The following is a 27,544-nucleotide window of genomic DNA, read 5'->3' as shown; positions in this document are numbered from 1 at the left end:
TGATGGACTTCTTTCGTAAAATACGACTAAAAAGTTTCTTTGCAAATAGAGAAAGTGATACTAGTGAATACAATAAATCAGGTCTGGCACCAAGATCGGTGTTTACACCGACTCTTGACCAGTTAGATCCAGAAGTAGGAATCTTTGAAAAGATTGTATCCTCTAAATTAAAAAATATCACTAAATATATACCACACACCCCTTATAATATTTCTATTGAGGAACATAATGCTCTACTTGAGCTCAAGGATTCTGCCCAAATAACTGTCAAAAGTTGTGACAAGGGAGGGGGAATCACCATCTTAGACACAAATAAGTACAGTGAAAAAATGGAATCTATGCTTAGTGAAACCAGCTTTTATACTAAAATCTTAAGGGACCCTACAACCAAGACAAAAAATAAAATCGTCAAACTAATATCTAAAGCTTTAAGCAATGGTACTATCTGCCAAAAAGAATATGACTTTATGAACATAGACAATCCGAAAATGGCCAGTATATACGGTATCCCAAAAATACATAAGAATGAACAAGATCCACCATTCCGTCCAATTGTCACCACGATCGGAAGTGTGACTGAGCCAATATCTAAATATCTGGACGCAATTTTGCGCCCACATATTAGTAAAATATTAGGATACATCCAGGATACCAGACATGTTATCACTCAACTTGAAGGCACAGCATTCAATGCCCATAGACAGTGGATGGTAACACTGGACGTTGAAAGTTTATATTCGAATATTCCCTGTAGAGGTGCCATTGAAGCAACTAAATGGTTCATAGAGTCCAGATTGACTGTAATATGCCTTTTATTTTGGATTGCCTTAACATTGTTTTGGAAAATAACGTATTCGAATTCGGAGGAAATCTTTATCAACAAATAAAAGGCGTCAGTATGGGCGCGTCTTGTGCCCCTACAATTGCCAATATCTATGTAGCAGTTCGAGGAGAAACATATTTTTTACGAAATGGCCCCTTTTTTTGAATCGATATTTTACTGGTCAAGATATATCGATGATATCATCTTTATCTGGGACGATAATGAGGATGTCTTACAAGAATTCTTGATACAGAAAAGGGGGTGGTGATGAACAGAGTGTCTGAATTAAGCAGACCACTCTTACCTAGTCCAAAGATCAGGGCTTGATCCATCACCGTTATTTATCTCACTGCCCCATCCCAGCTCAGAACCTGGCTATATGCAAATTAGTCTGTCCCTGGCCCAGTGCATCATGGGAACAGGGCAGACCAAACTACCAAGCCAATTCTTCACCAGAAAGGAGACAAGCTACCGGGGACCGGTTTCTGGCATTTCAGCCTCTTCGGCCCGGCTTGCTTGAATCCTGATGGAGCAGTGAGAAAGGGACTCATGTCTGAGCATACCCTGCCACACCTATAGTGGCCAAAATTGATACAGAAAAGGGGGTGGTGATGAACAGAGTGTCTGAATTAAGCAGACCACTCTTACCTAGTCCAAAGATCAGGGCTTGATCCATCACCGTTATTTATCTCACTGCCCCATCCCAGCTCAGAACCTGGCTATATGCAAATTAGTCTGTCCCTGGCCCAGTGCATCATGGGAACAGGGCAGACCAAACTACCAAGCCAATTCTTCACCAGAAAGGAGACAAGCTACCGGGGACCGGTTTCTGGCATTTCAGCCTCTTCGGCCCGGCTTGCTTGAATCCTGATGGAGCAGTGAGAAAGGGACTCATGTCTGAGCATACCCTGCCACACCTATAGTGGCCAAAATTGATACAGAAAAGGGGGTGGTGATGAACAGAGTGTCTGAATTAAGCAGACCACTCTTACCTAGTCCAAAGATCAGGGCTTGATCCATCACCGTTATTTATCTCACTGCCCCATCCCAGCTCAGAACCTGGCTATATGCAAATTAGTCTGTCCCTGGCCCAGTGCATCATGGGAACAGGGCAGACCAAACTACCAAGCCAATTCTTCACCAGAAAGGAGACAAGCTACCGGGGACCGGTTTCTGGCATTTCAGCCTCTTCGGCCCGGCTTGCTTGAATCCTGATGGAGCAGTGAGAAAGGGACTCATGTCTGAGCATACCCTGCCACACCTATAGTGGCCAAAATTGATACAGAAAAGGGGGTGGTGATGAACAGAGTGTCTGAATTAAGCAGACCACTCTTACCTAGTCCAAAGATCAGGGCTTGATCCATCACCGTTATTTATCTCACTGCCCCATCCCAGCTCAGAACCTGGCTATATGCAAATTAGTCTGTCCCTGGCCCAGTGCATCATGGGAACAGGGCAGACCAAACTACCAAGCCAATTCTTCACCAGAAAGGAGACAAGCTACCGGGGACCGGTTTCTGGCATTTCAGCCTCTTCGGCCCGGCTTGCTTGAATCCTGATGGAGCAGTGAGAAAGGGACTCATGTCTGAGCATACCCTGCCACACCTATAGTGGCCAAAATTGATACAGAAAAGGGGGTGGTGATGAACAGAGTGTCTGAATTAAGCAGACCACTCTTACCTAGTCCAAAGATCAGGGCTTGATCCATCACCGTTATTTATCTCACTGCCCCATCCCAGCTCAGAACCTGGCTATATGCAAATTAGTCTGTCCCTGGCCCAGTGCATCATGGGAACAGGGCAGACCAAACTACCAAGCCAATTCTTCACCAGAAAGGAGACAAGCTACCGGGGACCGGTTTCTGGCATTTCAGCCTCACCCTTGCTCATTGCACCATCAGGATTCAAGCAAACCGGGCCGAAGACGGCTGTAATGCCAGAAACCGGTCCCCGGGAGCTTGTTTCCTTCCCAGTGTAAGAATTGGCTTTTGTAGTTTGGTTTGCCCTGTTCCCATCATGCACTGGGACAGGAACAGACTAATTTGCATACAGCCAGGTTCTGAAACTGGGATGGTGCAGTGAGCTAAAAAACGGTGTTGGATCTAGCCCTGATCTCTTGACTGGGTGAGAGCTTTCTGCTTAATTCAGAGACTCTGTCCCTCACCACCCCTTGTTGTAAATATTTTTGTCCACCCTAAGCGTGGAAGGGTATTCTCAGATGTGAGACCCTTGCTCATTGCACCATCAGGATTCAAGCAAACCGGGCCGAAGACGGCTGTAATGCCAGAAACCGGTCCCCGGGAGCTTGTTTCCTTCCCAGTGTAAGAATTGGCTTTTGTAGTTTGGTTTGCCCTGTTCCCATCATGCACTGGGACAGGAACAGACTAATTTGCATACAGCCAGGTTCTGAAACTGGGATGGTGCAGTGAGCTAAAAAACGGTGTTGGATCTAGCCCTGATCTCTTGACTGGGTGAGAGCTTTCTGCTTAATTCAGAGACTCTGTCCCTCACCACCCCTTGTTGTAAATATTTTTGTCCACCCTAAGCGTGGAAGGGTATTCTCAGATGTGAGACCCTTGCTCATTGCACCATCAGGATTCAAGCAAACCGGGCCGAAGACGGCTGTAATGCCAGAAACCGGTCCCCGGGAGCTTGTTTCCTTCCCAGTGTAAGAATTGGCTTTTGTAGTTTGGTTTGCCCTGTTCCCATCATGCACTGGGACAGGAACAGACTAATTTGCATACAGCCAGGTTCTGAAACTGGGATGGTGCAGTGAGCTAAAAAACGGTGTTGGATCTAGCCCTGATCTCTTGACTGGGTGAGAGCTTTCTGCTTAATTCAGAGACTCTGTCCCTCAACACCCCTTGTTGTAAATATTTTTGTCCACCCTAAGCGTGGAAGGGTATTCTCAGATGTGAGACCCTTGCTCATTGCACCATCAGGATTCAAGCAAACCGGGCCGAAGACGGCTGTAATGCCAGAAACCGGTCCCCGGGAGCTTGTTTCCTTCCCAGTGTAAGAATTGGCTTTTGTAGTTTGGTTTGCCCTGTTCCCATCATGCACTGGGACAGGAACAGACTAAGTTGCATACAGCCAGGTTCTGAAACTGGGATGGTGCAGTGAGCTAAAAAACGGTGTTGGATCTAGCCCTGATCTCTTGACTGGGTGAGAGCTTTCTGCTTAATTCAGAGACTCTGTCCCTCACCACCCCTTGTTGTAAATATTTTTGTCCACCCTAAGCGTGGAAGGGTATTCTCAGATGTGAGACCCTTGCTCATTGCACCATCAGGATTCAAGCAAACCGGGCCGAAGACGGCTGTAATGCCAGAAACCGGTCCCCGGGAGCTTGTTTCCTTCCCAGTGTAAGAATTGGCTTTTGTAGTTTGGTTTGCCCTGTTCCCATCATGCACTGGGACAGGAACAGACTAATTTGCATACAGCCAGGTTCTGAAACTGGGATGGTGCAGTGAGCTAAAAAACGGTGTTGGATCTAGCCCTGATCTCTTGACTGGGTGAGAGCTTTCTGCTTAATTCAGAGACTCTGTCCCTCACCACCCCTTGTTGTAAATATTTTTGTCCACCCTAAGCGTGGAAGGGTATTCTCAGATGTGAGACCCTTGCTCATTGCACCATCAGGATTCAAGCAAACCGGGCCGAAGACGGCTGTAATGCCAGAAACCGGTCCCCGGGAGCTTGTTTCCTTCCCAGTGTAAGAATTGGCTTTTGTAGTTTGGTTTGCCCTGTTCCCATCATGCACTGGGACAGGAACAGACTAATTTGCATACAGCCAGGTTCTGAAACTGGGATGGTGCAGTGAGCTAAAAAACGGTGTTGGATCTAGCCCTGATCTCTTGACTGGGTGAGAGCTTTCTGCTTAATTCAGAGACTCTGTCCCTCACCACCCCTTGTTGTAAATATTTTTGTCCACCCTAAGCGTGGAAGGGTATTCTCAGATGTGAGACCCTTGCTCATTGCACCATCAGGATTCAAGCAAACCGGGCCGAAGACGGCTGTAATGCCAGAAACCGGTCCCCGGGAGCTTGTTTCCTTCCCAGTGTAAGAATTGGCTTTTGTAGTTTGGTTTGCCCTGTTCCCATCATGCACTGGGACAGGAACAGACTAATTTGCATACAGCCAGGTTCTGAAACTGGGATGGTGCAGTGAGCTAAAAAACGGTGTTGGATCTAGCCCTGATCTCTTGACTGGGTGAGAGCTTTCTGCTTAATTCAGAGACTCTGTCCCTCACCACCCCTTGTTGTAAATATTTTTGTCCACCCTAAGCGTGGAAGGGTATTCTCAGATGTGAGACCCTTGCTCATTGCACCATCAGGATTCAAGCAAACCGGGCCGAAGACGGCTGTAATGCCAGAAACCGGTCCCCGGGAGCTTGTTTCCTTCCCAGTGTAAGAATTGGCTTTTGTAGTTTGGTTTGCCCTGTTCCCATCATGCACTGGGACAGGAACAGACTAATTTGCATACAGCCAGGTTCTGAAACTGGGATGGTGCAGTGAGCTAAAAAACGGTGTTGGATCTAGCCCTGATCTCTTGACTGGGTGAGAGCTTTCTGCTTAATTCAGAGACTCTGTCCCTCACCACCCCTTGTTGTAAATATTTTTGTCCACCCTAAGCGTGGAAGGGTATTCTCAGATGTGAGACCCTTGCTCATTGCACCATCAGGATTCAAGCAAACCGGGCCGAAGACGGCTGTAATGCCAGAAACCGGTCCCCGGGAGCTTGTTTCCTTCCCAGTGTAAGAATTGGCTTTTGTAGTTTGGTTTGCCCTGTTCCCATCATGCACTGGGACAGGAACAGACTAATTTGCATACAGCCAGGTTCTGAAACTGGGATGGTGCAGTGAGCTAAAAAACGGTGTTGGATCTAGCCCTGATCTCTTGACTGGGTGAGAGCTTTCTGCTTAATTCAGAGACTCTGTCCCTCACCACCCCTTGTTGTAAATATTTTTGTCCACCCTAAGCGTGGAAGGGTATTCTCAGATGTGAGACCCTTGCTCATTGCACCATCAGGATTCAAGCAAACCGGGCCGAAGACGGCTGTAATGCCAGAAACCGGTCCCCGGGAGCTTGTTTCCTTCCCAGTGTAAGAATTGGCTTTTGTAGTTTGGTTTGCCCTGTTCCCATCATGCACTGGGACAGGAACAGACTAATTTGCATACAGCCAGGTTCTGAAACTGGGATGGTGCAGTGAGCTAAAAAACGGTGTTGGATCTAGCCCTGATCTCTTGACTGGGTGAGAGCTTTCTGCTTAATTCAGAGACTCTGTCCCTCACCACCCCTTGTTGTAAATATTTTTGTCCACCCTAAGCGTGGAAGGGTATTCTCAGATGTGAGACCCTTGCTCATTGCACCATCAGGATTCAAGCAAACCGGGCCGAAGACGGCTGTAATGCCAGAAACCGGTCCCCGGGAGCTTGTTTCCTTCCCAGTGTAAGAATTGGCTTTTGTAGTTTGGTTTGCCCTGTTCCCATCATGCACTGGGACAGGAACAGACTAATTTGCATACAGCCAGGTTCTGAAACTGGGATGGTGCAGTGAGCTAAAAAACGGTGTTGGATCTAGCCCTGATCTCTTGACTGGGTGAGAGCTTTCTGCTTAATTCAGAGACTCTGTCCCTCACCACCCCTTGTTGTAAATATTACAAGAATTCTTATCATGGCTTAATGCCTGTGATTCTAATTTAAAATTCTCAGAAAAAATAAACAACTCACATATAGAATTCTTAGATCTAATGATCAAACACCATGAGGGACAACTAATTATGGATCTCTTTGTCAAACCTACTGCCCGAAATACACTCCTTCATTACAGTAGCTTCCATCCTACCTCACAAAAAGACAGCATTCCCTTTAGTCAATTCCTGAGGAGGAATTGTACAAGATTAATTGACTATGATGAGAAGGCTACTGTAATGAAGGAGAAATTCAAAGAATGTGGCTACCCCCACAGATTAATATGGGAATCATACAAAAGAGCAAGATATTGCGATCGACAGCATCTCCTAACAAACACCAATAACAAGCGAGATGCCAGTTTGGTTTTTGTAACTAGGCATTCCCTATTCAATAATCAGATTCGCCAAATTATATACTCTAATTGGCACATCTTGAATGTTAACAACACAGGTACTGAAATAATTCCGAAACCCCTTTTCACATACAAAAAAAACAAAAACATAAAATACTTAGTGGTCAGATCAAGGATGCCAACAAAAAAAGATAAAAGTCAAAGAAATATGATTACTGGCGCCCCGGTAACAGGAAACCATAAGAGTGGAATATGCAAAATTTGCCCACAAGCAATAGAGACAAAAGAACTGAAATTCAATGGTACATCTATCTTGTTGTCTTCCATGACAAATTGCAAAATTACGAACATCATTTATTTGCTAATCTGCCCCTGCAACATGGGATATGTTGCGGAATCTTCACGTTCAGTATATACCAGAGTTACTGAACACAAATCAGCAATTCGTACCAAAAAGCTAAATGCTCCGTTGGTGGTTCACTATATTACCAATGACCACAAACCGTAAGAAATAAAATGGGTAGTGCTGGAAAAAATTGTGGCGAAACCTGGAGTCAATACAGACAAAATCCGCCGTAAACGCGAGGTATTTTGGATATTTACATTAGACACTGTAAGACTAGGATTGAATTCTGAAATTCCCTGGCAGCAGGCCATCATATGAAGGCCTTTGGCAGAATAATGTACAGAATACAGACCATGTAATCAATTTAGGCATTTGTCACTTCCATATATGTCAGCAACTATAATAAAATAGACTGAATATGTTTGTTTTTCGTTGCTACATAGGATATGTAGACGGCAAACTAAATAACATATCTCATTAGCTGTCACTAGGTTCAATAGAGGTAAACTAGATACAATAAGGTCCCTGAATTAGTCCGTTTTTTATATTACTGCCGTGATTATTCAGGCAAATATAAAGCTGACGTCCTGTCTTCGATATTTGTTATGGTTATCTGTTTATAAAATATTGAAGAGTTAAGTAAATTACGGAAGTCTTTCTTCACTTCCTCTTAGAGTAAAAAAGAGGGTACCAGAACGACAAACTAGTCCTTCTTTTATTACTAGCATGAATCTTACGAGCATGAAGCCAAATAGTATCGAGATAGGTTCTTTTGTCGATTGAATAATACGTCATCAAATCACGTCAAACAAAAATAGGATCAGCCGAAATATGTTAGCGTCAATCTGTGATATGAGGTTGACCTATAAATACTGGACGTTCTTGAACACATTTTGCGCTGGCACACTCGGAGGTGTAAACCAGCAGACCCCATAATACGAAGAGTCGACACCGGATTGAAGGTATGTTCCCTCGATCGACAATAGGCAGTATACTAGAAACCTCCTATAAATCTAAAAATAAGGAAGAAGTCTATTAGCGTTACCTTTCTCTTGTGTTTACAATTCAGATATCACATCCATGTAAGACTGACGAGAAAGGACAGGAATCTCCAAATAGACGAAAGGTAATACGGGAATGAAAGGATGATGGAACAGGGTAATATAACATGTCTAACTTAAGATCGGCATGTGATTATGTTATCTGACAATGTTTTAGGAAATAAAAGAAAAAGACGGCTCCCCCAGTCGACGAAGTAGAACAGAATTCTTAAACTAAAAGGGAAAAACAGAGGACGATAGATTTATTGATCAAAAGAACCGATTTCCGGCATTTGAACTAAGGTATGAAACGAGAATCCTGTGTGTTCTTCTTGTGCCAAAAAAATGATAACTATAGGCCATACATATAGGAATTTAACCCTTTGTTTATCTTGAACTGCTTGTCACATTTGTTTGCATATTTGCAAAAATAAAAAGTAATTCAACCATAAAGCCTAGCAACTAAAGATTAATGGTTATAAATGCAGAAAAAATATTTTGAAGGTCTCTACTCTATTATGTTTGCTACTCTCGTGTGCATTATGGTGCATATATAATAACTGTTAAAATGAGATAAAATAAACGGTTTTGATAAAAATCTTTTATAAATAAAATGTAAGCCCTAAGAACATAGCAATAAAATAGATAATCCAACAGTTTAATATCTCTATCGATCGGTAGGCATTGTAAAAAATTCTCTATTTAAAATTTAAAATATAAAACAACAGAACAAAAGGATCAAGATCTAATTATTTAAAAATACCTCTGTTCTTAAATAATAATTGCCGTGATGTTTTAATTCTAGGTTGGCATGTGGATATATACCTAAGAAGAATATGTACTGAATTCTCTTTGACTTTCATTCCCTTTATTCTATTACGTGAACATCTACAGACAACAGGGGGCACTAAAAGAAAAAATATCAGGTATTACCCCATATGCGGATACTAATATGTTGTAATACGTCTAAAAGAGTCTTCTGATTTTTAAACAAGATCCTACTTGTCTTTTCAGTTTTCTATATATTCCAATAATAAGCTACAGAAATTAAAGATAATCAAATTGTCCTTGGGAAAATCAATACTAAACGATCCACCAGAAAAATTTGAAGTGAGTAAATAGGAGTTTTATATCACCAACCGACTAATATATAGAGCTTTACCTTCTTCTCTACCTTTTCCTATATATATCCCTAAACCCGATCTATCTAGCTCTTTCTATCTTCTACATTAAAGGTGTGGAATTTAAGGAACTGTTAAAGAAACGTATTTAAAGATAAATGATGCCAAAGAAAGGGACTGCACAATATAGAGTGTTTCAAAAGAGACGTTAATCAATGAATGTTTTTTGATAATGCAATGAATGAGCTTAAAAAGATATTATGAAGTAAAACCGACTTGATTATCAGTTTATGCACCATAAGATAAGTAAATAGACTGATAAAAGATCATTGCTGCTATATGTAGATGTATTTTGATATGATAACCAACCGACCCTGTAGTAAATGTTTTATGTAGATGTATTTTGAAATGATAACTAACCGACCTTGTAGTAAATGTTCAGACAGTAAAATATATCATTGGTTTATATATACTCATATTTGTATCCTATGTGTTTTTCATCTTTTTTTGTTTATGTTTATGTTGTACACCAGTTTATATGTAATATACGAATGACGGTCACCTGATGAAGGCCTTTTGGCCGAAACGCGTTGTGTTCCATTCTACCGCATTGCCTTCTTCTAATCTTCCATCGACTGAATATATCGTATAACACGTTTTTGTATTGTTAAACCCCTTTTTTTTGTTGATATTGTCTTTTTTGTCAAGATGTGTATTATATGTCACTGAATGTTAACTTATATGAATCATATATGTCTTTTATAAAATAAGTGAAATAAAAATGATAAAGAATCCCCCCCCCAAAAAAAACAAAAAATAAACAAATAGAAATAAAATGATCAAATAATTTTGATATATCACTGTCTTAGCGAATTATTATTTTTTACTACACATTATTTGAAATATGTTCGGTATAAGGGCGGTATAATTATCATTAGTTTGCTATATATTCTCTTTTTTTCTTAGATATACGTTTATAACAACCAATGATTTATTAGAGGCATTGTCTAAAAGAGCTAAGATTGGGCCACCGTACGAAATATTACAGGCGTCACAGCGGGATGACATTGAGATGCATGAGGCAAAGTGGAGGGATAGATTTGGTAGTAATGGCTCATATGTGCAATCATCAATATATATGGCTAGTAAAGTTATACTGATGGCAAATCTACGCACCAAATACTATGAAACTCTGTTTAATTTATACCATACACCAGTCAAGATGATAAAGTGGGGGGGTACACAACGGGATATTTTTTAGATGAAATGCAGAGAAAGCATTTGAATTTGAATTTATTTTATTGCACAGTTAATAAAAACTCACATTGTTAAGCAATAGATAAAAAGTCATTGACTGCTTAAAAAGAATAAAAACTTTTAAAAAGTATTGCACATGAATGAAATCACTAAGAGTCTGTAGTAGATTAGTAAGTCTTTTTCCTGTTGGCCGTGACCTTAATACTTGTAGTTCTTATGATTTGTAATGCCGTTGGATAAGTCGTTATTCTCTTGATATGATTAATTTTTGCACCCAACTGTCTTTTCGTTTGGTCTTATGATTGATTTCATCTTTTATTGTGATTGCCGTGGTTTTGGTAGATGTGGCCTTGTGGTTTTTTAAGGCCATTAGTGGAGTCCGCTATTCTCCTGTTGCGATTGGGCTATTCCACCCAAGTGTTATTTCATGTAGTTTTTTGGCCACTATGTCAAAGAATTTGACTGTTTTACAGTTCAACTGGGTCTCTTTAGGGTTGAAACAGAGCATCACTGCATGCCTGCAGGTTTTTACGCCCTTCTGGTTCCAAATGGGCTGAAGCATGGAACGCCTTGTGTCCACGAGAGCTTCGCAGATACAAATGATGTGTATAAGGCCCTCCTTCGCTGATTGGCAAAGGCGACATGCGTTTGATGGATTAGGCCTTTTCCAAGGTACCAGATGACGTGCTATGGGTATGTTGCCTATGCGCATGTTTAGGAACGTATTTTTTGTTTTTTGTGTGAGGCCCGTTGATAGATACTCCTGTGGCTTTGTGGCTCTGTACCCTTCGAGCACAACCCATCCGTGCGCTCTCTTGGATAGGGTGGCTCTGTGCTCAAGTGAGGAGACCAATTTGGGGAGTTTTGACACAGCTTTTTTAAAGGCCCCAAAATCCATTCTTGTTTCCCAGAGCGTTTTTAGGCCTAGGCTCTCCAATGAGTTGGTTAGGTAGGCCCTTGCTGGTGAAGTTTCTTTGGCGGTAAGTTCAATCCATACGTTGGCGTTTAAGGATCCTTGCTCGGCCTCTTTAATTTTACGCCAGCTTTTTATTTATTGACCTTTCCTCTCCACTGATTGTTTCAGCAGTCCGAATTCAAGACGAATTTGTGCGGGCGAAGAGTTTTTAGGAAGATGGAATATTGCCCTGTATGCATGACTGATTGTATTATCTAGAGTGCTTGCGTCTCTACCTTGCATTGATTCGCTGCCGTAGGAGAGCATGTGCTGCAGGCGAGCTTTTATTACCTGTAAGAGAGGGGCTAATGTCCTGTCAGGGAGAGCTTTCTGCAGGGGCCTAGTTGATATTTGGAAAGTCATACCCTTCCGGCGAATGGCCTCTAGTTGTTGCTTGAAGGAGCCATTACCATCTATTAGGACTCCTAGGTATTTATATGAGGTCACCAGTTCTAATCTTTGATTGTCCAGGAAGCATGCGGGTTTCCGTTTTTTGTTATGGTTCATTGGCATGACTTTGGTTTTGTTCAGATTGATTGTTAGAGAATTTGCTTTCGAAAATTCGTTAGTTCTATCCAGAAGGTTTTGGAGCCTGATAGGAGACCGGCTAATGAGGACCAAATCGTCTGCGTACAGCAGATTTGAGAGCGTAATATTTCCTAACCGAGGTGTGTGTGATGTTACTGTCTGTAACTTTTCGGGAAGATCCGCGCGGAGAGATTGAACAAGATTGGGGCTAGGACGCAGCCCTGTTTTAGTCCTTTGCTTGTTTTTATTTTTCTTGATAGTTGTGTGCCAGATCCCAGTTTTATTTGGACCCAAGTGTCGGTGTGTAGCATTACCAGCTGCCCGTGGGAGGGGACCAGGGATTCCCCATGAGCTCAGCTTCCGCCATAGTTTGTGCCGATCTACATGGTCGAATGCGGCGCTGTAATCAATGAAGCACACGTACAGGGAGCTTTTTGCTGTTTTTACTGCATCGAACAGTAGGGTTAACGCCATGATGTTAGTTAGGGTACCCTGACCCCTCCGGAAGTCCGTCTGTGTAGCTTTAATGATGTTCTTTTTTGTTGCCCATGTTATTAGATCCTTCAGGATGAGGCCTGCGTAGTACTTTGCCTCTACGTCTATCAGGGCAATCAGACGGTAGCTGCTAGGGTCGATCCTAGCGCCTTTTTAAAATATTGGGCTTATTATCGAGCCACTCCAAGATGTTGGCATTCTTCCTGTTTCCCTTACTTCATTTAATACTGGAGTCAAGGTAATACTCCAAAAATCTGGATCCTGTTTATATAATATCGGAGGGATCCCATTTGGTACTGGGGCCCCCTCAAGTTTTCCCTTGGAGATTTGTTTAAGAATAATATCTGCTGTTTCCTGAGCTGATGGTTCATCCTCAATTATTCTAGGCTCAGCTATCGTTGGACCGGCTTTGTCTTCTGTTGGAGCGTGGTACCCGATTGTTTTCTTGTTGAGCGCCCGGTTTGCTTTTTTGATGAGTGTGACAGTTTTGTCCATTTGGTGGAGAGTTCCCTCTTCCAAATCCACCCCTTTGATTTTCTTCATTGCCGGGACGCTTGTGTTAAAGTGAGTTGTTAAGTAGTTGGCCCAGTCGGATTCCAGTATTTCAGAGTTGATGCTGTTGTGGTCTGGCTGTTGGAGTCTATGGGTGGTCTTCCAAAAACTAGAGCTGTTCTTCTGCTTTGAATTATGTAAGATTTTTGCCCAAAGTTCTTCGTTCACTTGCCTTTTCCTTTCCCAAGTTTTCTTTTGTAGCAATGCTTTTGACCTGCGAAGCTTCAGTTGAATTTCCATGTTGTCTGGATCTTGACGGAGTTGTCTGAGGGTCTTTTTTATTTCAAGCTTGATATTTTTTGTTTCTGCAGTTGTTACTTTGCCAAGCTTGAACCTTGTGGTATTCCCTTTTTGAGTTTTCTTCCCTGTGGCATGTTTTTCTCCTAATGCCGCTGTGAAGTCTTCCCAAAGAACAAGAGGGTTGTCGGTTGTATTGGATATTTCCTGTATTATTGTTTTTGCACTGAATGCTAGTGCTTCCATATCCGTGGTCTTACATCGTAATCGCTTGCAATTAGCGGTATATTCTGTACACATGCTTCTTGTTTATGCTGCTTCATTCTTACAGGTCAGGGCTAGTTGCGCTTCTAGCGGCAAATGGTCGCTCTGAGCTCTGTCTCCTATCTTGAATGATTGTAGTTTGTCGTACAGCGGGAGAGTTACTAGCATGAAATCAAGGTAGGATGAGGCAATTGACGAGTAGTATGTTGGCGCTGGAGGAATATCCTCTTTGAATCAGCTTTTGAGAACGCGCAGGTTCAATTGCTCTAGAGATTTTACTAGCTGGGAGGCGGTGTTGGTTTGTTTGTATCGGGAGGGGATTGATTGAGTTGGATTTTTCCATACTGTATCCATTTCCTGTGTCATGTCATCGGTTGCTGATTCACCAAATAGACGGAGGTTGAAGTCACCGGCCAGTAGTATGTTATCCGTTTCCCCGTCCTCCACAAGTCTTGTTATCTCTTGAACTAGTTTGTTTGACCCGGTCAGCTTATTCCTAGGGTGGATATATGTGTTTACGACGTGTAAATGGTGGCTTCCTTGGTTATTGTCAATTGTGAGCGATATTGCCTGTATTGCGTTCGGTGGAGTAATGTTTATGCTTGTTGTTTTGATTTCTCCAATAAGTGATATTGACGCGAAAATTGCCAGGCCGCCAGAGCAGCGGCGTACTGTGATTCTTTGCGGGCCAGATATGTCCAGGCTGTGTATCCTTGTAGGGCTATGTCATTGGGCTCCCATGTTTCCTGGAGGAGGATCAAGTCAAAGGAATGCAAGTAATTCAATATTTGCAGAGAAAGCAGATATTGTAAATATATTCTTTGATTGTGCAGTTTTAAAACAATTTCTATCTGGCATCTCAGAATTTCTATCGCAAGCTTCGGGGGTCGATGTCCGTATTTCTAGAGAGAATATGTTAGTAGGTGTGGGTGAGGATATTGAACCCACACAGATTTGCTATCCTTTTCGATATTTTATATTAATAGCTATGGCTGGTGCCCGATTATATGTCACTTCTATGTGGTTGCAATCAGAGGCACTATCATATGAAATGTGGCGTGCCAAGTTTCATAATGTGTTTAGTCTTGAATTAAGCTTGTATTGCATAACATCTTTGCGGAAGAAACAACTAGGGATTAAAATCTGAAGTGTATGTTACAATATATGGAGATGTCGATTTGAAATGTAGCTGCTTTAATTATCTTTGTTTTTTTTCCATTGTTTTGCTTTAATGTGATTTGTGTTTTGTTGCTATTACATATAATTGTGTAATATTCCTACAATTTAATTGTCTGATTTTCAAATGCTATTTGCTATGAACTGAATAAAAAAGAAATTAAAAAAATTGCACAAAATCAAACACTCAATTTAAAAAATAAAAAGTACTAAAATATTAAAATGTAAAATGAATATTTATCTTTCACAAACCTTATAAAATGTAAATATCTTATATAAGAACATCTTAGAATATTTTACATTTTAACAATTATTTTGCATATATTTTTAATTTGTTTCATGTATTTGGTATTTAATATTTGAAAAATATGTATTAAAAATGTCATACCATTCATATGTAGTTTAGTTAATTACACATTATAATTTATCAAAATTATTAATGTAACAAAATAAATATAAAATAATACAGTTTAAAATATAAAAATTAAATGTATATTTGAATTAATTATAAATTATAATTTATTAAAAATGTATGTAACAGTGCAAATACAAAATGCCTTACTATGCAATCAGAGAGGTGGCTGGGATCCCGGAGGCCACCCCACTCAAGGACAGACTGCTAGCAGATCCCATGGAAAGTAAAGCTATTTCACTTATTTAACAGAAAATAATTAACAGTTTACCAGACCTGTTGCAACCGCTATATACGCTTTGGCAGAATGATGTGGGGGGCTTGGATGAGGAGTATTGGTGCAAGGTGCTGTCCTCCCCACGAGAGGTGACCATTCCATCACAACTGTGGCTGGTCCAATTGAAAATTTTGCAGCACACATACACCTCATGCACCACATTGGTTAAGATGGACCGAAGTAGCTCTGCAGACTGTAGACGGGGATGTGAGGAGACAGGCATGTTTTATCATATACTCTGGGAATGTGTCTTGATCCAGTCATTCTGGAGGGCTCTCAACAGGGTGGTCGCAGAGGTCTGTGAGATAGCCTTAGAACTATCCCCAAGTAATGTCTGCTCAATACGTGGGACGCCACAGACTTCAATCGAATAGACCAAATATGGGCAGACACTGACTTTATGTTAACACAGCGTGTTATAATGCATAGATATAGTTGGATGGGAAAAGGATATTGATGGGTGCATGTTGGCTGAATGTGCAGTCTACACAAATAGAGGATGCCATAAGCCAGTGGTTCCCAAACTATTTGGACCTGCGGCTCCCTTGACCTATTGGCCATTGGCGGCGGCTCCCTATTATGTTACTTTTTCTTCGGGTGGAGGGGGATGTAAGCGTGGACTCGTAAGTACTTCCATTTTACTCCCCGAAAATAATTGGGATATGGCTGATGAACATCTTATAATTATATTTGTAACATAATAATAATTAAAGCAGACGTTTAATAATAAACTTTAATTATTTAAATGACTTTAAGTGCATAGAAACATTCCTGCATATTTATGTGGCCCTTGTTAATCTCACTATGTTAGTGCTTCTATTCACCTTCTTTTCCCTCCATCTGTTTTGATACATCTTTCTGTTTGTACTTTTGTGTTTGGAGCAGAAACTTAGCTCTAGCACAACGGAGCTCTGAAGTGTGGACTTACCTTTGTCCATATGTTTTGATTCAGCAAAATGTCCTTGCACATGATTATGGGCCTATCAGTTTTGTAAAGGCGCCTAGATGCTTCGCTTTAGCCCTCAAGATGCTTAGATGCACCACCATGGTCCATAAGGATATGGTCAGAGATTTGAAATGGCTTGAATGCACAGCTACTCTGTCTCTGATGGTGCTTTGATGCACATCCTAGTGAGTCCCTGAAGGTGCTCAAATGCACCCTTATCCTTGAAGTCAAAGGTACCCTTCCTCTCTGTGTCACCACCAGCTGTGACAACCACCTCTCCCCTTGCACTACTTCCACGTTTGAGATATCCACTTCCTGTGAGCTCCTTTAATATGTGAGACACTCTCTCCAGTGGTGCTCCTGCCACCATCTGTGAGGTCCTCCACATCTGTGCTGCTGCCACTTGTTATACACCTTCAGGGTGGCGCTGTGTGCTTCTTCTGTTCATCCTCTCTAGTGCTCGAGCTCTTGTGCATGTGGTGTACCCATGGGCAACTGAGTTATATTATCAGAGGGCTGGGCAGGATGGGTGGTGCAGAGTGTAAGCCTGCTGGGAGGCAGCCGCCGCAGAGCTGCAGTCTTTGTGTGTGAAAGGGACACAGCGCAGTGCTTTTCACATTAAATCATTGCTCATTAGTGCCTGCTGGGAGGCAGCCGCACTACAGATGTGTATGAGTGGGATGCTTTCCAAAACTGAGTTTTAGTGACTTCCCAGTCATAAGGCAGAGGCTCTGAGATTATTGTGGCAAATTGGCAAAGTCCTGTTTGACAAGATCTCTCCCCATGGATCTCAAGGACAAGAGGCGTACACAAGTACTCCTTTTTGGCTTGCGGTTCTGAGACTTTCAGAACTGCATAAAAATAGGAACGGGTGCTTTACTTGCCAGATTCTCTTTAATTTCAATTTAAAATGACAATTAGTTTGTGTAATTTATTTAAAGACAGTGTGGTGTAGAGCTTGGGGGAGTCTCTCATGATTACCCGAACGTACATTTCACATTTCCTTTCTTCCAAACCTACTTGTAATGACAATGGCCTAGAGGCGCTGCAGAACACGGGCAGCAATAACGCTTTGAATTGCTCCTGATGCCCCTGACCCTGCCTAACTGGAAGCTTTTTGAGGCATGTTACGTGCTGGGGCTGTACCAAATCATTTTCTTGAGTAGATGCTGACAGGGGGTCGCTCAGAACTCCCCCACGACAGTCCCAAATGGGTTACTCGGCCCCGCAAAGACGTAATCTACAAACATTCCACTTTACAAAAATCTTATTCAGAACCTACCTTTCCCACATTCCTAAGATGTGCATGGCACCCCTGGCTAATTCTTACGGGGCACCAGGGCGCCGTGGCGCACAGTTTAGGAACTACCACCCTAAGCAGTGGGATAAGGTGTGGGGGAAATGGAATATATATTGAAGCAATACTTGCTCCTCCCCATTGATGCTAGAGCATGGGCCAACAAGGCTAACTCAAAATACAATCCGGAGTGAGGGAGGGTGCTATAGGAAAAGTCTTGTGCTGAATTGCACCATCTGTTCAGGATATAATGTGACAAGTTATTTGCATTGAAATATGTCATTCTAATATATGCCAATAAACAGTTTAATTAAAAAAATGTATGTAACAATATGAATTTAATTTTTTTAAATTAAAATTAAATAAAATATTAATTTGCATATCATTATAAAAATTAATCTACAATGTACTTTTGGATATTCACTTTTTAGAATTCGCACCACCTTTATACCATAAACACCCAATGTACCACTCCAAAAACATGTAGAACACCTAATTGTACACATTTCCAAAATGTCATAAGTAATATATTTTCTTTCTCAGAATTGAAATAAATAACATGAGTAAACATCCACAATCAAACACACTACAATAAATTACAATATAATTAACATTTACAAATTATATTACATACAATTATATTTTATACATTGACATTTTTCATACCAACATTATAAACATCTCTTAAAAGAATAGTTTTATCTTCAAATGTACTCTTATTTATATTTTTACATGCCGATATTCTTGACACAATATGTTTGTATTCCATAGGTTTTTTTCCTATATTTTGTCCAAACACCCTTAAGACATAGTCTTCTACCCAGTGTTTTGCTTAAGGGTTGTACTGCATCAAATTTCAATTCCAGTAAAGTTACTATCAACTTACCAATTACACAATGTGAGACATTTGAGTATAGGTTGAGGTGGCGGAGTACCTACCTCAAGTAATAATCTAAATTCTTGTCAGGGTGAACTACCAAAGTCACCAAATAGACCTGAGATTGTTTCCAGGTAGTGCAGTCAGGCTTAACTTGAAGGAAAATATTTATGCAGTACCAAACTGTAGTAAAATCATTACACAACACAATAAAAATCCACACTCAATTTAGAAAAATAAAGAATACGTTGATTTTGTTTGAACATTCATGTGTCTCGCTGTACTCATGCACACTCCTCACTGAGAAATATCCCACCGTTCATGCCAGTAACTCACTGACTGTACTCACACCTGCTTCAAGTGGGGCTCATGCATCTGCTTGTTTAAAAAACTAATTTACATTATTTTTCTGCATCAACCCTCATCACTTACCTGGCAGGTTTTTGAGGGTGTGATTGGGCACAGGGAAACATCACACTTCATATATACTTTAGACTGGTCTTTAAAGATGAAGGTCTCTATCTCAAACATGACTTGCAGGGACTGGCCATTCTGGATCACATGTACGTTCACGTCCTGGGTCACTGCACAGCTGCAAAGAGAAGAGCATTGTGAAGGTGAAATTAAAAGACTGCTTTTAAACACAACACCCCCTAAAGGCAGCTGACCCACGATTTGGGCTTAATTGCCCTACAAGGGCACTGGATGAGATGGCCTTCCTGTACAGATATTGAGAAAGTGTATGAAAGTGAAAGAGATTTTCAGTCCTTTTTATAAAATCAAAACTGACGTCTAACAAAGTAATTAGTTCTCAGGATGGGTAGCACAAGGGGGCTTACAGCCAGTTTGTGTGTTAACGATCATTCTATTAATGTGTTGCTCCTTCCGGGCTTATAAACAGCATTGATGGGGTTTTATAGTAAGTTGGGCTCATGGGGCTGCCAGTAAAAGCACTGTTGCAGCTTGCCTTCAATTCCACTGTGTTTAAATGAGTCTCACCTGGGTGGGGAGACACAGAGGCTCCCATCCGGTTAGAATCTGAGATGCTGATTGCACAGGGTGATGTCACTATTGCATCAGCATTTATGGCCCACTGGAAATGTAGTCCCATGCCTATGTGTTACCATGGCAGTTTGTTTCATAATTTAAAGGCCAAAACGTAGCATGCTACAAGGAGCAGGTAATGCAACTTACATTGGTTATTGAGGGCTTACTGTAAGGAGGATAGAATATAAGGGGAGGAAAGGTTGGAGATCAGGGTACTAATCAATGAGTGAAGGAAGAGAAAACCTGATCAGCTCTTAATATTTTAACACCATCTTTCTCACACAAGGGGGTGCAAGGATGACTTAAATTCCAGAATTGCATTTACCAAGCTTCAGAGGGCCACCTTGTGGTAAATGTGGAGTAATGCAAGGCAGCACAATTCGCTACTTGGTGGTACTCTGCCACAGCAGGAGTTCCATAGGTGTTCCCATGCTCCCACCAATGGATGTTGATGCATTCCTAGATTTACCATTAGTAGTACTCCTGGAAATGTGTCAAAATACTGCACCTCCACAGTGGAAGTGTAATGAAAAGAAATATGTTTATTTCTCCAAGTTTTTCCTCTTTCTACACAAAGGAAGAGGAAAAAGCCTCAGAGGATTGTGTTTGTGCAGGAAGGTGTCCATTCCTGCACAAAACAAATCCTGCCTACAACGCAGGCACCCTTGCACCATGGTACAAAGGTACCTGCATTGGCGCTCGCAGCAGTTTGTGCACCAGCACAGACAGAGAGCAGGAAAGTGCTGAATAATAATAAATATTGCACATTCCTACCCACTCTCTTTCATGCAGCTCAGGGCAGGAAGGTGAATATTCAATATATGCCCCATAATGTATACAAAAATCATTTAAAATAGGAGTAGACCCTCATAAATATTATATTCAAAAAAGGCCAAGTACATACTATCAGTCAAAACAGAGTAGGTAAATGTTGAAACAAGGGGTTACCTTGGGGCCAGGTTGAGTTTGCAGGGGTTCTGAACCAGAGGCAGGCCATATACATGGAAGAGGAAGTCTGGATACCTCCCTGTATGTGAAGGAGTTATGTTGGTGACAGCATCACCCATGAGATGTTTTTATTGAGTCCAACTATGTGAGTCTTGAGTCCATACACCCACTGCTGTTCTTTCAGTAAGAGAAAGCCAACTTAAATCAGGAATAGTTTTATTCATTTAGGGTTGTCAATTACCGCCCCCTTGTGTAGAGTCATGCATATCATCATCGTTGAGCAGTCAATGGAATCGAACTCCTCCCTCTATGTCAACTTCATCGATTGCAAGAATCCATTCAACATAATAGACAGAGGGACCCATAAGAGGCTTCTCCGCTACTATGGTGTACTAGATAAACTCATAAGAATCATTAGGAACTTTTATGAGGGAATGACCTGCTAGATAGTCCATGGAGGACATCTCACAGAAACCTTGAAAGTGAGGAGCAGAGTCCATCAGGGTTGTTTGCTCTTGCCTTTTCTCTTATTGCTGGCAATGGGCTGGATGATGAATACATCCACAGCAAGAAAAATAAAGGGGATCCACCTTGGACACAGATCGATGACCTGGACTTTTCAGATGAGCTGTCCCTACTCTTATATACCCATCAGCGGATGCAAGAGAAGACTGCGCTCATCATATGAAAAAATACTAGTAAAACGCAAGGGCGAACTTAAAGAAACGACCTGGGAGGATCTCTTAGATCCCAGTACCCTGAATAATAGCGAGAAATTTTGGGGCATAGTCAACAGATCACCGTTCGACAGAGATGGGGTACCCGAAATTGGCACCAATTTCCCTGAACATGAATGGGTACTGCACTTCAGCTCTATATTTAAGGCCAACGCTCCACAATTAGGCCTGTACGAGAATGGGTAGGGGGCAATACGACCACATTTTTCCCCAAAGGAAATTGAGAGAGGAATCTCATGGCTGACAAGTAATAAAGCACCAGGCCCTGACACAATGCCCTCGGATCTTTATAAGTCAAACATGGTATCATGGACGCCGGTCCTTACATCAGTACTTAATGCAGCAGCAACCTTGGGCTGTCCTGGATCTTGGGGAACATCCACGATTGCCCCAGTCTTCAAAATGGGAGACCGGAACAGTCTGACCTGCTACAGACCGATCTCCCTGATCGATTCTGTGGTCAAAGTCATGGGACGGGTGGTTTTGAATAGATTTTCTATATGGGCGGGGGAAAACAGGATCATATCAGATATTCATTATGGGTTCCGCCCTGGCCATTCCATGCTAGCGCACTGCCTAAATCTTTACATGGTCCTTGGAAAGTATACCATGGCCCGCCGGGGTGCCATCTACATGGCATTCATGGATCTCTCCTCGTATTTAATAGAGGATATCCCATGTATTACCAGTCATTACATCGCAGGAATACTGGTTTTGTATCATTATTTTTCTTTACTTACACCGTATATATCAGCAGCAGCAAACACAATTGTCTATTCTTGTTGAAGAACCCATCCTGAAAGTCTTAAAAGCAAAACTAGTTTCCACTCTTAACTACAGCCATCTAGTCTTCCCTGGAGCCTTCACCAAGTTACTTACGAACCACTAAGTTTCTCCATACAAGAAGGTTCTAGGCATCCCACAACAGGCCAGGAAAGCAAGAGTAAGGTTGGAGCTGGGACTCACCCTTCCGGACATTACCTGTTCAGGGGACATTTTAAAAAACTATATTAGCACCCTGCATGCTCCAGCAACCTCTCTGAAATTTCAAATTAAAACAATCTTAGAAGAAGGTGGATCTCCATGGCAGGTTCAGTTGGCAGCAGCCATATTATCGTTAGAAATAGACGTTCAATACATGCACAACTTAAACATTCCTGTAGCTGCATGGAAAAGATCAGTGAATACGCAGGTCAAGAAAATATCCAATGAAAGAGACCTAGAAGGCTTAAACCATCAATCCAATTTCTCATCGCTGGACACGTCCTACATAGTGGGAAATCTGCAGCCTTACTTTGAGCAAGTACTGACAGTCGACTTTGTAGTTACCACCATGAATTCTGACTCCATCTGTTGTGCTGTAGCCCAAAGGTAGCTAGCGAGCAGCACCGACTGGTACTTCCCATCTGCAGGTCTCACAGTCTTGTAAGATACAAATAAGCATCAGTCTTTTGTTTCTCTGCTAAAACAGCTCAAACAGTTGTGCGACTAGGGAAATTTACAGATTCAATCCGGACCGCATTGACACAGAAAATTGAGTTTCAAAAATAAACCACCCGCCTTGCAAACAAGCGTTATTTGGGCAAATTCCCCTGTACGTTTTATGCACCTGCCCGCTTGGATGTCAGTTTTTAATCGTTTACTCCCTTCTAGTTTGTAGCAATTTGTGTGGAATTTTAACTATTTTTCCATTTTATATTGATAGTATATTGTAACGATTTTAAGTAATTGAACAATCAAGCTTATTACCACTACCATTAGAATTGAAAAAAGGAAGCCAGTATACTACATTTTGTGTAGTTTTTTGTAGTATTAAACACACAGAAAAATCTTCTTCATAAAACCTCTTTTTTCATGATAGAGCTGAAAGGAAAGAACAGAGAAGCTCCATAGGCTGCCATTATGTGTCTTTGAAAATAGAAGCTGTGTCTTTACGAATCCAGCGACCACCAGTATCCAAATATGCCCAGCCAGTGGCAGTTACTTCAGTTCATTTTTCCAGCTCCTGCTTTAAGGACCCCGGAACTTTGAGCTCTACCAATTTGATGTTTTTCTTCATAAATTCATTTCTGAATTAAGCTAGTAACTACTTCACTTAATGTATTTGGTCTTCCTCTTTGTTTTTCTCACAGAATGTTTGCAGTTTATCGCTCAAAAATGCCATCTCTTTTTGATAAGTGTCCAGAATCTGGTAGAAAGAAGGCCAAGACCGATCTTTACAGAGTGTACTTAATTTATCTTCCTGCTTCTCATGTTCCTGATTCCTGTTCCAACTGTAAAACCTTCTCTAAGCGTACTCTGTATGACAGAGAGAAGATCAGGCTTTAGGGAGCAGAAGAGCACAAAAAAAACAGCAGGCCAAGTCTTCAGGTGGGAGTTCAGGAGGAGGAGAGGGTCAATCCTCTGCCACGGCTCTGTCTTCAGTCTCTGGGGGTTCCCTGGCAGAAGAAAAACTGCAAAACGGTGCCTTTTGACTATACATGGAAATCCCCTATGAGAAAACCTAAGAATTACTGACCATGGGGCCCCATGAGGAATTGCTTGAAAATAGATGGTCCAGTGCATCATTAGGAAAGTATTCCTGACCTCCAGCAGGCTTCGATCAGCTACAATTTTTCCCAGACCTCCGGACATTCAAATGTCATCTTTCTGGACCTTTTCAAATAGAATACATAACTTCTATATGTTTGTTTCGTCTCACCATACTATGAGCAATCCTGGTATTTACAGCAGGGCCTTCAACTTATCACGAAGCGGGCCCCATAATAGATCGCTATATAGCACACCGCTCCTCGAGCATGCTCTTTTGTCGATCCATTCACAGGGTTAATAGACCTCTCATACAGCCTAAGAGAAGTCAGCGCTACCACCGCTCCTCGTACTGGCATGTCTAAAACAATGTTTATATGCATGCAGCGCTCATCCGAGCAATCGTCACTTGTCTTGGCCACCAGGCACCAACATGCATGTCTCATGACACTTCACCATCTGCTAGCGCATTATGCTCATAACATGTATGTTATGTATTGCTTATTCCCACAGGATTTTTCTTGCAAAGCAGCCTTTTTATCTTCACCTTTTCCACACACCTTAGTGCGTGTGTAGGAGATAATCACCTGTGGCACCACTTTTGCCACTCACTTCACCTCCTGGTCCTGACGAAAGTCCTGCCCAATTTTTTCTAGGCACTGAAACATGTAGACCGCTAACACACAGTCAACTCATAGCAAATAACTTTGTTTATCAGTAGTTGCAGCACATATTTTAACCTAATACCCTGGGCCGGCAAGAATAAATCAATAGGTAAGGATTCCCAGAGGTATATTTTAACATCCACCTTCATCCACATCACACTGTTGCGCGACACCCGCTCCGCTGTAGTCAGGCATTGAAGCACAACTAGGTGGCATTCGGCTGCCTGGTTGGACCCCGATGATGAATCATGACACCAGGTTGGTGTGTGAGGGGTTTATTAACAAGACTAATTGAGTCCAGCCACCAGGCCAGAGTCACAAGTGACTAAGTAAATTGAACACAGTGGGCTAGTCCACATTGATTCTTTTTTATCTTTCTGGACTTACCTTTACAAAGAATGGTTGGTGACCATTCGGTTACCACCCCTTTACTCGACGCTGCAACAAAAGGGAACCATGTAACACCTTCAGTGGACCACAGCATCCGTTTTCTGCCCTGAACCATCTAAGAGGTGAACCCAGCTCTCACATGGCTCCCACTTCAGCGGCAAGGAGAGTCAAGACAACCCTGCACCCAGGCCTTTTGCGCCAGATAACATTGAACTGCCTGTTATGGCTTTGTTCTGGAACCCATGTTGCCTTAACCCTCGGTGGGTTCCATATAACTCGACCTACAAGTGACCGAGTTTTACCAGTGCTTAGTGTACTAACGCTTTTTCCCATTGACCGCAATGGTAAAGTCCGGTTGTAGGCATCCAACTGTGTTCATTTTAGTGTCTAAACATATATTCAAATATGCCTCATTTTTATGAATTGGTGTCAGATTTCTTTTGAGACATGTCAATTACTTATAGCCATTATTGTACTCCGAAATCTTCACACATGTTCCTCTAGTAAAGCCTAGCTGCTATTTGCCACATTAGGACTTAATACTCCACTTTCCTACATCTGGTATCAAAATCAGAGTCAGAATCTCTGTCAAAATCAAGGTAACTTTATTGAAGCATAAAACGACATCCCACAGCAAGTAGCTCACAGGAGAATTATAAACTGAAAATTATAGAATGTTTCTGAGCACGACAATGTTCCGAGGAATATTACTTTCCAAACCACTCCAGGTGGGGTGTGCAAATAAACGTGTCTTTACTACTGGGAAGGCTGAACACTGTCAACATTTCAATTTTAGACCGACACATGGTCCGGTCTCTGTCTCTGGGACTAATGTCAAAACTGGTTCCAAATCCAGTCCTTTTCGAGGAGCTTTAATAAATGCACACTCCTTGCATAAACACAAAACCAAAATTGCTTTGATTATTCAAACTCTTAACTTAGACTGCCTCTTTGTCACTGAGATATGGGCCAGGGAAAACAATGGTCCAGACCTGGCAGATGGTGTCCCACCTGGCTATATCATTCTCAGATGTGACCGCCTTGACTGTAGAGGTGTCAGACTGGCTTTGGTAGCTCAGAGTTCTCTTAGATGCACTGTGTGCATGATGGATGGTAAGTCTGTCTCGCCACTTGAGGTAGTTTTGTTCGTGATTAAGCTATCCAAAAATGATAACTTCTCAGGACTCCTTGTATACTGCCTGACTGGCCCTAGAACTAGGTTTACAGAGTCATGGTGTAAAATATTGGAATCATTTGTTACCTCCCCTCATCTTACCATACTAGGGGATTTTAATTCTCATCTAGAAAACAAACAAGATAATGATTCAGCGTTCCTCATTGAGCTCATGACATCTCTGGGATTTGAGCAAATAAATCTCCAACCCACATCGCCGTCTACACTCTGGTTGACATTTTCACCAACCACTACAATTTAGAGACAGAGGCTGTTCAGCCTCTCAGCAGGGTGGATCATTGGTTAATTGAATTTAGAGTGTGTACCACCCTTCCAATTACCGAGAAGGAGAGCTCTATTCTGAGGACCTTTCGTTATAGGGGTCGAACAAGCTCACAGCTACTAAATGGGAGGCTGCTTTGTGTCCAACCTGGGAGAGGAAGCATACTCTGTTCCTCTCCATGGCCGAGGGTTTCCAAAACTGGGATAACAAGGTTCTTGATATTGCTGCCAATTTTAAAAACATCATCACTCAAAGCCCCATCAGTCCCATGGTTCTCAGAAGAGCTCAGATCCCTGAGGCAGGAGTGCTGCAGGCAAGAACGTAAATGGCGTAGGGATCCCTGTTCTAGGGAAAAGGCTAAGCAGAAATCCCTGCGACAGAAATAAAAATATGCAATTTTTCAAGCCAAATCCTGCTTCTTTACTGAAAATATTCCATCTAGTATGCTCTTCGGGGTCATCAAGGAGGACCCTGAGCCACCAGAAAATCATCCGCTAACCCCCTCCCAAGATTTTTGTGATAGCGTAGCTACCTGCTTTCAAGACAAGGTCCTCATTATCTTCCAGGAGTTTAGTCCTACTAAAACTGAAGATCCTAAGTCCAAAGAGGTTTCTTAGGTGCCCGAGTGGCATGTTGTAAATGTCTGCCCTTCTTCCACAGACCAGCATCCAAATGATGCTGAGGAGACCACTCAGGACAATGAGAAGCTCACCCTTCCTGCCTTCCCTCAAATTACTGCTCAGCAACCAAAGATCTTCTAATGGGCCTTAAATCCAGTGCACCCTCAGACCCCTGTATGCCCTCCTTACTTACATTGGTTCCGGACCCTGTAGCCAATTTCCTGTGCCAGGTTATCAACAGTATTCTATCCAGGAACTACACAGACATGTAGAAGGAGACTATTGTGTTGTCACTCCAAAAAATTCTGACCCCTCAGAGCTGAAAAATGATCGCCCTAAATCCCTTCTGACCGCCCCCACCAAGATTGCATAGAAATTCATAAACACTGTTTCTGATGATCCATGTGGAGTCCCAGGAGTGCTTAGACCGCTCTCAGAATGAGTTTTGCGCAGGTCACAGCACCAAGTCCGCCCTTATAGCCACTGACCATATCCGCATGCAGGTGCA

General features: G+C 42.0%; 1 protein-coding gene across 1 annotated transcript in view; it reads right to left on the bottom strand.

The window, feature by feature from the left end:
- LOC147725086 (uncharacterized) overlaps nucleotides 1-27,544 on the bottom strand; it is a 449,247-nt gene that overhangs the window by 18,607 nt on the left and 403,096 nt on the right. Inside the window, exon 6 of the mRNA XM_086918165.1 lies at nucleotides 19,076-19,235. Coding sequence (XP_086774291.1) covers nucleotides 19,076-19,235 — 160 coding nt within the window. The remainder of the gene's footprint in view (nucleotides 1-19,075; nucleotides 19,236-27,544) is intronic.

Source organism: Lissotriton vulgaris, chromosome 4_1 (assembly GCF_964263255.1).
Source record: "Lissotriton vulgaris chromosome 4_1, aLisVul1.2, whole genome shotgun sequence".
NCBI lineage: Eukaryota > Metazoa > Chordata > Amphibia > Caudata > Salamandridae > Lissotriton > Lissotriton vulgaris.
This window is presented reverse-complemented; position numbering and strand designations above follow the sequence as displayed.